Source organism: Sapajus apella, unplaced genomic scaffold (genome assembly GCF_009761245.1).
Source record: "Sapajus apella isolate SASKATOON/1434 unplaced genomic scaffold, GSC_monkey_1.0 scaffold169, whole genome shotgun sequence".
Taxonomy (NCBI): domain Eukaryota; kingdom Metazoa; phylum Chordata; class Mammalia; order Primates; family Cebidae; genus Sapajus; species Sapajus apella.
The window spans coordinates 1,673,681-1,686,361 of NW_022437109.1; the positions used below are offsets into that span (position 1 = coordinate 1,673,681).

Below are 12,681 nucleotides of genomic sequence, written 5' to 3' on the forward strand. Positions count from 1 at the left end.
CGGGGGGGGGGGGGGTCGGTGTGCCGGGATAGGGGGCTATTGTACTCCAGCGTGGGAAAAAACAAAAAAAAAATCGTAAAAAAAAAAAAAAAAAAAAAAAAAATCAAAGTGGATATTTCAGTATACAGGGCAATAAAATGAAATGAGTTTATAAATTATATGAATTTATAATCCTTTCTTTATCCTTGAATTCTTGAGTCAGGCATGCAATGCCAGATCAACTGCAGATGCTAAAAAAAACTGTAACATCTTTGACCAGTTGCAGAGGAACTTCAGATCTGATCTCACACAATGTGGTTTAATGGATAAATCTGAGTTTGAAACCAGGAAGAAAACCTGGCTCTATTCCTAGCTCCAGTATTAGATGAATAACCTTAATCTCAGTTACATCAATCATAAGAAGATAATACACCTGCAACAAGGAAGCCAAGAGAAAAAAATTCAATGGGTTAATCAATCAAACATAAGAAATATGAAACTGTGAGAAATGATCTAGGGTCTCTGGAAAAAGAGGATCAGTAACATTTGTTTTTTTGAGAGAACCTCGCTCTGTCGTCCAGGCTGGAGTAGAGTGGCACGCAATCTCAGCTCACTGCAACCTCTGCCTCCCGGGTTCACATGATTCTCCTGCTTCAGCCTTCCAAGCAGCTAGGATTACAGGCATGCGCTATCACGCCCAGCTAATTTTTGTATTTTTAGTAGAGAAGGGGTTTCACCATGTTGGCCAGGCTGGTCTCGAACTCCTGACCTCAGGTAACCCACCCACCTCGGCCTCCCAAAGTGCTAGGATTACAAGCCTGAGAAACTGGGACTCCCCAGATCAGTAACATTCAAAGGTATTCATTGCTTCTCAAACTTCAGAAATGAAAAGGTATTCCATGAAATAGACACTCACGGAGGAGCAATGCCCATGGCGTGGAGATTAGCCAGGCCCACCATGTTGGCATTGCCAATGAGTCCTGGCTTCAGTGCCAGCTGGGCTTGGATTCGAGCTTGTAGTTCAGCTGCTTTCCTTGCCTTCTCAATGGCATCATTCATGAAAGTGGCAGCCTGGGAAGGTTGAATAGTGTTGCCAATTGGAAGTCGCTCTGGTTGGGAGGAAGAAGGAGTCTTTGGCTATGAGACAGAGAAAAAGAAATCAGAGGAATTGAGACAGGCAGACAGATACACATACATACACACATCATGGTAGACTGTAGTAAATGATTTTGAAGTGAAACATGCAGTCACCTCTTCTGGTCTCTCATTTTGAGTGGATGGCAAGAAATTCTGTGCAAAAGATTATTCTTTGCAGAGTAATCTAGACACAATACCTGAGGTGTAGGGGGGCTAATGAAGCTCAGCTGCTTTTTCCTCTCCTCAATTTGTCGTGTTGCTGCCTCCATCATCTGTTTGATCTGCTCTCCAGGAAAAAAAAATTGAAAAACTGTTAATTTCTCCTTTTTATTTTTCCCATTCAGGTTTCTAAACCCACAAGGCTCTCAAATCTAGAGACTTAAAATTTTCTGAATGAGTATACCATATTCTGCCTGCATTATAGGACAGAAAATTTAGTCAAGATAAGTAAGCACTGGAATTTTTCAACCCATGTTCCTAAGGCAAGATTAGCATATTAGGTAGTAACAGAGTGTGATGATTGAGACTCTGGAGTCAGAGAAATCTGAGCTTGAGTCTTAACTCTGCCAGTGAATGTCTTTGTTACCTTGGATAAGAAACTTAGTCTGTAAACCTCCTAAGTGTCTAAAAGGGAGAAAAACAGTACCTACCTTATAGGTCTGTTGTAACCACTTAAATAATGCATGCAAACCTAAAAGAACCTACACAAATTATTATACTTAAAATTTCTTTTTAAAATCATGATATAAGTACTAGAATTACTAGCTTGGGAAACAAGATGGTGCAAAGACCTGCTCCCTAGTCTCTATATAAATACCTTCTGTCCTAAAAAGTTCGGAATGATAAGCTTTGGGGGTGTGACCAAACAACTTCTCTTGCATTTTGCAAAACGGACCTGTTCTTAAAGTGCTTCAAGATATTTTTAAATAATTGTCTTTAACATTTTTTCTTGAGTAGGTGATATATTCAAAATTCAAAAATTACAAAAGGGCCAGCACGGTGGCTCACACCTGTAATCCCAGCACTTTGGGAGGCTGAGGTGGGTGAATCACTTGAGGTCAGGAGCTCAAGACCAGCTTGGCTAACATGGTGAAACACTGCCTCTAGTAAAAATACAAAAATTAGCCAGGTATGGTAGTGAGCACCTGTAATGCCAGCTACTCAGGAGGCTGAGGCAGGAGAATCACCTAAACTCAGAAGGCGGAGGTTGCAGCGAGCCAAAATCATGCCACTATACTCCAGCCTGAGCAGCAGAGGGAGACTCCATCTCAAAATAAATAAATAAGAAAATAAAAATTACAAAAGACATGTGAGTACTTCCATCCTCATTCTCCATGAAAAACATCATCAGCTGGGCGTGGTGGCTCACACCTGCAATTCTAACACTTTGGGAGGCTGAGGCAGGAAGATCATTTGAGCATAGGAGTTCAAGACCAGCCTAGGAAACATGGCAAAACCTCATCTTTACAAAAAATACAAAAATTAGCCAGGCATGGTGGCCTGAAGTCCCAGCTACTTAGGAGACCAAGGTGGGAGGATCACTCAAGCTCGGGAGGCAGCAGTTGCAGTGAGCCAAGATCTTGCCACCGAACTCCAGCCTGGATGACAGAGTAAGACCCTGTCTCAAAAACAAAAACAGGCTGGGCACAGTGGCTCACACCTATTATCCCAGCAGTTTGGGGGGCCGAGGTAGGTGGATCACTTGAAGTCAGGAATTCCAGACCAGCCTGGTCAACATGGTGAAACCTGTCTCTACTAAATACAAAAATTAACCATGCGTGGTAGTGCATGCTTGTAGCCCCAGCTACGGGAGGCTGAGGCAGGAAAATTGCTTGAACCTGGGAGGCGGAGGCTGAAGTAAACCAAGATTGCACCACTGCGCTCCAGGCTAAGCGACAGAGAGATACTCCTCAGAAAAAAAAATCATCCGTTTCTTTCCTTTCATAAATAGCATATATATGCAAATCCATCCATCTATATGTATGCATATGTTCTATTACACCCTTCGCATATTAAATGGTAAAAGAAACACTTACTGTCTATGTGGTATCGAAATTATTTAACGATGCCAATTGAGAAAACACAAATACTTCTTGTTAAAAAAAAGTACAGGCCGGGCGCGGTGGCTCAAGCCTGTAATCCCAGCACTTTGGGAGGCCGAGGCGGGTGGATCACGAGGTCAAAAGATCGAGACCATCCTGGTCAACACGGTGAAACCCCGTCTCTACTAAAAATACAAACAATTAGCTGGGCATGGTGGTGTGTGCCTGTAATCCCAGCTACTCAGGAGGCTGAGGCAGGAGAATTACCTGAACCCAGGAGGCGGAGGTTGCAGTGAGCCGAGATTGTGCCATTGCACTCCAGCCTGGCTAACAAGAGCGAAACTCTGTCCCCCCAAAAAAAAAAAGTACAAAGTTGGCCAGGGTTGGTGGCTCACACCTATAATCTCAGTACCTCGGGAGGCTGAGGCGGGCAGATCACCTGAGGTCAGGACCAGCCTGTCCAACATGGAGAAACCTCATCTCTACTTAAAACACAAAATTAGCCAGGCATGGTGGCTCACGCCTAGCACTTTGTAATCCCAGCACTTTGGGGAGGCTGAGGCAGGCGGATCACCTGAGGTCAGGAGTTCAAGACCAGCCTGGCCAACATGGTGAAACCTCATCTCTATTAAAAATACAAAAATTAGCAGGGCATGGTGGTGAGTGCCTGTAATCCCAGCTACTAGGAAGGCTGAGATAGGAGAATCATTTGAACCTGAGAGGCTGAGGTTGCAGTGGGCCTAGATCGCAACACTGCACTCCAGCCTGGGCGACAAGAGCAAAACTCCAACTCAAAAAAAAAAGAAATCACAATAAATACAGACCCATGCACCCTTTGCTTCTTTAACTCACAAAACCACTTTGCTTCCAGTCCTTAATTACTAACCTGGAGCTTAGTCAGCATGCCAGGGCTCTCTGATGGAGGTCCAGGAATCACCTCTGGCTCTTCTTCCACCTCCTCAAAACGGGGTATTCGTCGCTTCTTTACTCCTGATGATTCCTTAGAGATCTCAGAGTCATCACCAAACACCTCCTAAGGGAACCCAAGATGAAAGAAAAGCTGTATCCCTCCCCACAGGGAGAAGGAAATAATTATCCTAGCCCCTACCAGCATTTTCTGGCTTTTCCCAGGGGAATATGACACAACCTTGCAAATAGCTACCTGCCAGGAGCAGGGTCTACTAGACTCTCCACCAAGTGGACCATCTCACCCAACTTCAACATTCTCCTAATCCAGTCAAACAAATTTCATTCCCATGTTCTTATAAATGTTCCCATCTCAAGGTCTTTGCAAATGCTACTGCCCACATTTATAATGTCTCTCAACTTTTCCACAACCCCTGTTCCAAATCCTGCCTAAAACTCACCTCCTACAAGAAGTTTTCCTCATTATAAGCTCACCCCACTGTGATCAAACTTTTGTTTCACATTGTCTTAGCACCTAAGAGCTTGGTTCATATTAGGTTAAATTACGTTGCTGATATTTTGTTTGCCAGGTGTTAAGTATTTCAATGTTAGTATAGTTTTCCCAACTAAGTCTAAGCTCTTCCAGGAAAGGGGCTTTCTCTTTCTTCTTCAGTAATCCCCATTAACACCTTGTTTTCATCAAACGATGGGAACTCAAATATGATGACTAATTTGCAAGGTGAATTTAACAGGACCGAGAGTGGCCAACTGGAAGGGACAATGGGAAAAAGCAAATGTACACACCGGTGGTAGGCTTTGGGTGACATCCCCTCTTCACTAGGAGGGCTCGTGTTTTGCAAGGACATATCCTCAGCCAGGGGCGAGCGCTTCCTGGAACTCCTACAGTTCAAGAAAAAGGACTCTCCCATAATATATTGTGTGGGGTGGGGACTTGAATGGACCAAAAATGGGACCCGTATCCCAAGGCTATCTAGATACCTCCTTCAATAAACCATTTTTATTAATCCCACCCAATGTAGTCACTTCATTCACAGCATGCCCTCAGAACTCATATAGAAGTATGCCCTACTGGCTTGGCGCAGTGGCTCACACCTGTAAATCCCAGGACTTTGGGAGGCCAAGGCAGGCAGATCACAAGGTCAGGAGTTCAATGTATCCCAGCCCTTTGGGAGGCCAAGGCAGGCGGATCATCTGAGGTTGGGAGTTCAAGACCAGCCTGACCAACATGGAGAAACCCCGTCGCTACTAAAAATACAAAAATTAGCTAGGCATGGTGGCTCATCCCTGTAATCCCAGCTACTCCGGAGGCTGAGGCAGGAGGCGCCATTGCACTCCAGCCCAGGCAACAAGAGTAAAACTCCGTCTCCACCAGCCTGACCAACATGGTAAAACCCCGTCTCTACTAAAGATATAAAAATTAGCCAGGGGTGGTGGCATGTGCCTATAATCCCAGCTACTTAGGAGGCTGAGGCAGGAGAATTGCTTAAAGCTGGGAGGTGGAGGTTGCAGTGAGCCGAGATCATGCCGCTGTACTCCAGCCTGGGCGACAGAGCAAGACTCCATCTCAAAAAGAAAAAAAAGAAGTATGCCCAATTATGACATAATCATCACTATATAGATCTGTGTATACATGGATCATTCATTCCCCCTTAAATATAACAAAATTCAACATAAGTCTGAAATTCTATAGCCAACCCTAAAATTTACATGAAACTGCTACTCAGATTTTATAATACAGGTCTATATACTATATTTTGTGGTACCTCTGCTCTATTAAATTACAGCTCCCGGGCTCAAGAGATCCTCTTGCCTCAGCTTCCCAAGTAGCTGGGATTACAGGCACATGCCACAGTGCTTGGCAAATTGCAAATTATTTTAATGCAGGACTATCTCTCCTTCTCTGATCACCCTACAATGCTCTAAACACAAAGGGCACACATCTCTCTGGTTTTTCTTGTTCCATAGCCTGCCCAGGGGAGCAATCAGACATTACTTATTCAAAAAGCAATGGGATAGCCAAGGTATCAAAAGAACTTTGGAAGATTTCATAGGAGTCACAGAATTTTTTTTACTAAAGAGAGATACTGGGAAATGAGTAGAAAGATAGGCTACTTGACACTGCTAATACTGAAAGAGGCCAGGATTAGTCAGCAAATACAGAATAAAAAGTGTAGTAGTTAAGGAGGCACTGACAACTCTTCCAAGTGTTTCACTCATGGCACCAGGTGACCAGCAATATGCCATGCAGCAAATGGTAAGCTCTCAAGAATATAATAAATAATAGTTACTTTTTCGTATTCTATCTACAAATGCGTTGCAGAGAAACCTCTACAAAGAGACATCAATGAGGTCTACAGCTTAGGTACCAGTGGAGTCACATTCTGAAACAACTTATAGGCCTCAAATCAAACATAAAATCTTAGAACAATCAGTTTATAGGTAGTAGTAAGAAGGAAAAAAAAAAGTAAATATGGAGAAAGATGAGAACCAAAACTCCTGTTATCTAAAAAAAAGACAAAGCTACCAATTATTTCTTTGGATACTTCAACCCATGAACTTGGGTAGTTCATTATTGTAAGATGGTGATGACACAAATTCACCTCTTCTACTTTAATGTCTAAGTACCTCTCTTGAACATTTGGTGCTCTAAATCGTGGATATCAAAGTGTGAACTGGTAAGCTCAGCAACTCTGTTACCATTCAAAACAGTCCTGAGCTCATTAGACAGTAAATTGTAACCTACCTTTAGCTCTCGTTTTCTGCTCCTGTCACTGCTAGACTTGGAATGCCTAGAGCTTCGGCCTTCCTCCACAGCCTCAAACAGTTTGTCCACAAATCGGAGAGTAGAATCATCAAGAAAAGGTTTCAGATGATCTGACAGGAAAAAAAGGCGGTGGTAGGATTGGAAAGATAAGAGTATATAGTCTAATACTAGGCCTAGAACAGGTACCAACACTGAAATTTCATTCCTAGGAGTGAAACAAATTTTAAGTTATTTGCAGGATTCCCATCTCTCTTACAGTGAATGACCTTGCCCTTTGAGGTGAAAATACAGTTATAATTTTTTAGAGTGGGAAGTCAGTCAGAACAACCTGTTTAGGTTGAACATCAAGTTTAAGATGAATAACCACCCTAACCTTTCCCAAATAGCAAGCTGTAGGAGACTACCATTAACAAAATCTACCTCCTTCAAGCTTTTTCATGTATTTCATAAAGACTTTTATATGTTGAGATGTCAATCTGAATAACTGAATATGCCTATCTGACTTTAGCATATTTCCTAAGTAAATCTAACTTGGGTGACTCAGTATGGTAGCCAAAGGAAGATTTAAAATATATCACAAGTAACATAAAAAATAAGCAATAAGAGAAAAAGGAAAATTATTATTTAGGCTACTTGCATTATAATACAAATGAAAATAAAATATGGTCTGCCCTTTTTTGAGATGTTCCCAACAGAGAGAATTTTGGGGAAGTTCAAAGCAGTGTTTGGGATCACCCTGTAAGTTAAGACAAAAGATGCAGAAAGGTACATACCAGCTGCCTTTTTCTTGTCCATGCCCTTCCCCACACAGTTCAATGCTGCTGTGACCACTGTAGGCTCTGAGAAACCCAGCACCCTCTTCACTGTCTTCTCTATCCATGGTTTCAGCTCATCCAGCTCCCTCTTAGACAGTGCCATTTTTGAGGAAAAAGAGAATAGCTCAAACAGGACTCAATACTACACCTGAAAAAAAAAAAGAGACAAGTTAGAGAATAAGAAAAGACTACAGTGGGCCAGGTGTGGTGGCAATCCCAGCACTTTGGGAGGCCAAGGTGGGTCATTTAAGGTCAGGAGTTTGAGAGCAGCCTGACCAACATGGTAAAACCTCGTATCCACTAAAAATAGCAAAAAATGAGGCCAAGCGTGGTGGCTCATGCCTGTAATCCCAGCACACTAGGAGGCCAAGGCAGGTGGATCACAAGGTTAGGAGTTCGAGACCAGCCGGACCAATACTGTGAAGCCACCTCTACTAAAAATACAAAAATTCGCTGGGCATGGTCGTGTGCCTGTAATCCCAGCTATTCAGGAGGCTGAGGCAGGAGAATTGCTTAAACCCGGGAGGCAGAGGTTGTAGTGAGCCAAGATGACAACACTGCAAAAAACCCTGACAAAAAAAAAAAAAAACAAAAAAAAAAAAAAAAAAAAAGTAAAAATGAGTTGTACCTGGTGATGAACACCTGTAATCTCAGCTACTCAGGAGGCTGAGGCAGGGGAATTGCTTGAACCAGAGAGGTGGAAGTTACAGTGAGCCGAGATCATGGCCCTTGCACTCCAGCCTGGGCAACAAGAGCAAAACTCCATCTCAAAAAAAAAAAAAAAAAAATTAAAGTGGATCCAGGGAAATGTTAATACATCAGGAATGCATTCTCCACCCCTAGTCTCAATCCCTAGACAAGTTCTTCCAACTCATTTGAAGGCAAATATTTTCCCCAAGAACTATATCTCAAAACAGAGATTCCTTTTTTTTTTTTTTTTTTTTGAGACGGAGTTTCACTCTGTCACCAGGCTGGAGTGCAGTGGAGCAATCTTGGCTCACTACAACCTCTGCCTCCCGGGTTCAAGTGATTCTTCTGCCTCAGCCTCCCAAGTAGCTGGGACTACAGGTGTGTGCCACCACGCCATGCTAATTTTTGTGTTTTTAGTAAAGGCATGTTGGCCAGGATAGTCTCAATCTCTTGATCTTGTAATCCACCTGCCTTGGACTTCCAAAGTGCTGGAATTACAGGTGTGAGCCACCGTGCCCAGTCCCATTTGATTTTTAACTCTAACTCTTAAGTTGACCAATGAAACCTGTGGAATAAATAAACTCTGTGAATAAGCTAAGTCTGAGAAATGAGGCTTTCTTTCTTGATCCTGGCATATCAACAAGGACTTGCAAACATAGTAACACTAAAACAAAACTAAAAAAGCCCATCCAGGGGCCAGCTTTTCCATTCTCCCTATTTCCATGCAGGCATTCATTGACTTACATAGGCTTCCCTTCTTTTTTGCTTTTTCTTGTTTTTTCTTTTTGAGACAGAGTCTCACTCTTTTGCCAGGCTGGAGTGCAGTGGCGCAATCTCAGCTGACTGCAACCTCCACCTCCCAGCTTCAAGCAATTCTCCTGCCTCAGCCTCCCAAGTAGCTGGGACTACAGGTGCACGCCACCATGCCCAGCTGATTTTTGTATTTTAGTAGACACAGGGTTTCACTATGTTGGTCAGGATGGTCTTGATCTCTTGACCTCATGATCCGCCTGCCTCGGCCTCCCAAAGTGCTGGGATTACACGTGTGAGCCACCGCACCATGTCAGGCTTCCCTTCTTTCAAGATATGCAAGTAAAAGAGGGATTATCCAGGTCAGTCATCCTGGATATTAAATTAAATCTCATGATCCTTAAGAATGTTCTGGGCCGGGCACGGTGGCTCAAGCCTGTAATCCCAGCACTTTGGGAGGCCGAGGTGGGTGGATCACGAGGTCAAGAGATCGAGACCATTCTGGTCAACATGGTGAAACCCCGTCTCTACTAAAAATACAAAAAACATTAGCTGGGCATGGTGGCACGTGCCTGTAATCCCAGCTACTCAGGAGGTTGAGGCAGGAGAATTGCCTGAACCCAGGAGGCGGAGATTGCGGTGAGCCAAGATCGCGCCATTGCACTCCACCCTGGGTAACAAGAGCGAAACTCCATCTCAAAACAAAAAAAAAGAATGTTCTGTCACTTTTCTCTGTGGTCATAGTCATCCTAGTGGGAATTCTGCAAACAGGTAATTATCATGTTCAATCTACAGGGTCTCCATCAGGTGACTTGATGATCCTTCAGCTCAAAAAAGAATATGCTCTTTTTTCTTTCTTAAGAGTCTCGCTCTGTTGACAGGCTGGAGCGCAGTGTCGAGATCTCGGCTCACTGTAATCTCCACCTCCCACGTTCAAGCAATTCTCTTGCCTCAGCCTCCCAAGTTGCTGGGAGTACAGGCATGTACCACCATGCCTGGTTAATTTTGTATTTTTAATAGAGAGGGTTTCACCATGTTGGCCAGGATGGTCTCCATCTCTTCACTGAGTGATCTGCCTGCCTCAGCCTCCCAAAGTGCTGGGATTACAGGCATGACCCACCGCACCATCTCTACTAAAAATACAAAAATTAGCCTGGCAAGGTGGTGGGCACCTGCAATCCCAGCTACTGGTGAGGCTGAGGCAGAAGAATCACTTGAACCCAGGAGGTAGAAACTGCAGAGAGCCAAAATCACACCACTGCACTCCAGCCTGGGAGACAGAGTAAAACTGTCTCAAAAAAAAAGGACAGGTGCAGTGGCTCACACCTGTAATCCCAACACTCTGGGAGGCTGAGGTGGGTGAATCACCTAAGGACAGGAGTTTGAGACCAGCCTGACCAACATGGTGAAACCCCATCTCTATTAAAAATACAAAAATTCCCAGGCACAGTGACTCATACCTGTAATCCCAGCACTTTGGGAGGCTGAGGCAGGCGGATGACGAGGTCAGGAGATCGAGACCATCCTGGCTAACACGGTGAAACCCCATCTCTACTAAAAATACAAAAAATTAGCCAGGCATGGTGGCACGTGCCTATAGTCACAGCTACTCGGGAGGCTGAGGCAGGAGAATCACTTGAACCCAGGAGGCAGGGGTTGCAGCGAGCTGAAATCACACCACTGCACTCCAGCCTGGGTGACAGAGTGACACTCTGTCTCAAAAAAAAATAATAATAATACAAAAATTAGCTGAGCGTGGTGACGCACGCCTGGGATCCCAGCTACTCCGGAGGCTGAGACAGGAGAATCACTTGAACCTGGGAGGCGGAGGTTGCAGTGAGCCAAGATCACGCCACTGTACTGCTGCCTGGGCTACAGAGCAAGACTCCTCGGAGGAAAAAAAAAAAAAAAAAAAGTGCCTAAATGGGAGTCAATAAATTGCACTGACCTCAATTTCAAAACTCGGCTATTCCCAGCAGTGCCACTCATCAGAGATCTGGAAATCAATCTTTCAAGATGTTTTAAGACATCTTTTCTCCAAAAAATCCAATCTGATTAACTTCTACATTCTTGGTAGGTTTACCCTCTTTATGAGAGTCTCTAAGACTTGCTGCCAAATAGTGGACTCACTTTTGGTATAGCCAAAGGAAGCTAGTAAAGTGATAAAATTAAGAGTGAAAGATTTTCTGCCTCAGCGACAAGTTATGTGAATAATTCTATGGTGGTTCTATTACCCCATCATGAGATAGACGTACAGCCTACCAATTTCTACATATTACTCATGTATTGTCCAAAGGCAGCATATCCAGACGTCATACAAAGTGAAAACAAGAGCTCACAGAGAACAGTTGGGACACAGCTCCACCGTTTACAAGCCCTTGAGCAAGTTAATTAATTCTTTGGGGCCACAGTTTACTCATCTTACAAAATAAGGACTGCCATATTTACATTTTAATTCATTCAATAAATATTTATTGAATAACTACCACGTGTCAAGCAATATACTGGGTGCTGAGGATACACAAAACAGTGAGCAACACTAACAAGAGTCCTCTCCTTAACAGGTCTTATTTCACTAGAATTTAATCACAGGCTAGAAAGTATAAGCAATTTGAAAACCGAAAACAATGAATGAGGTGCTACTGTTACCTCCATAAGATGATGTGCAAACGAAACAGCCAATGGACAAAAAAGTTTCAAACGGTAACTAGCTTTGTCTCTAATCAAATGCTCAAGAATAACTGCGAGGTGCGGGGGTCGTGGGGGTGCAGAAGGAGAGTGAGGGACGATGATCTCCTCTGAATGAGCAGGCAGCAGAACCCAAATCCAATCTTCTGAAGGAATTCCTTACTCCGTGCTCTTGTTTGCTACAACCCGAGTTTCCCTCTGCAGCCCCCAATCTTCTATTTCTACTCTCTCAGTCACTCCAACCAGTCTCTTACTCCACCCTGCTCTACCCAAACTCTTCACCTCAGAGCTGGTCTCCCCACCCGGTCTCCTTCCCGCCCCCGCCCTTTTCCTCTCAACAATCTCATTCCAATCCCTTCTCCCACCAAGCCGGGGACTCCTCACTCCTTCCTGCTGAACCCTCCCGCTTCGGTCATCCGCTTGGACTGAGCCACCCGCCACAGCAGCGCGGAACAGAGTTACCCTCTCTGGGCCCGGGGCCACTACTCACCTCACAAACTTCAGCCCCTGAGACGGAGCCCGAACGTTACACCGGAACCGGAAACCTTCTGACCGCCCTACGGCCTGCCGTCGTTACCGCCACTGCCGCCGCCACGCCGCTGTCTCCCAACACGTGACCAAGGGGGCCGGGCCGCCAATTCGCGCAGCCGTATTTTCCTGAAGGCGGAGCGCATGCGTCGCAGAACCGAAAAGTTTCCCTGAACAAATTCCTTACTTGCTGTTTCCCGGGCTTAAACCTGTTAACTAGATTTCTGCCAAGTTAATGTATTTAACATCCTGAAGTGGGAATTAGGCTACTTGCGTTTTCCTTCTACGGAAAATAATTGCGCAGAAGTAAACTTCGAGTAGAACGAAGAGCGAGTCTTCCGCGTTTGTGTTCAAACACAGC

The 12,681-nt window shown here is 44.3% G+C and overlaps 1 protein-coding gene across 4 annotated transcripts in view; it reads right to left on the reverse strand.

Annotated features, from left to right (window-relative positions):
- Positions 1 to 12,407, reverse strand: part of PRPF3 (pre-mRNA processing factor 3) — a 36,009-nt gene extending 23,602 nt beyond the window's left edge. The window contains exons 1-7 of one of the 4 annotated variants that reach the window (XM_032267465.1): positions 12,283 to 12,407; positions 7,623 to 7,812; positions 6,829 to 6,959; positions 4,869 to 4,964; positions 4,045 to 4,191; positions 1,314 to 1,397; positions 896 to 1,116 (exon numbers count right to left, since the gene is read on the reverse strand). In XM_032267465.1, the coding sequence (XP_032123356.1) occupies positions 896 to 1,116; positions 1,314 to 1,397; positions 4,045 to 4,062 (323 nt within the window). In that variant the 5' untranslated portion in view covers positions 4,063 to 4,191; positions 4,869 to 4,964; positions 6,829 to 6,959; positions 7,623 to 7,812; positions 12,283 to 12,407. The other 3 variants (XR_004265247.1, XM_032267462.1, XM_032267463.1) reach the window with 3 other exon arrangements.
- Positions 12,408 to 12,681: the final 274 nt, after the last annotated feature.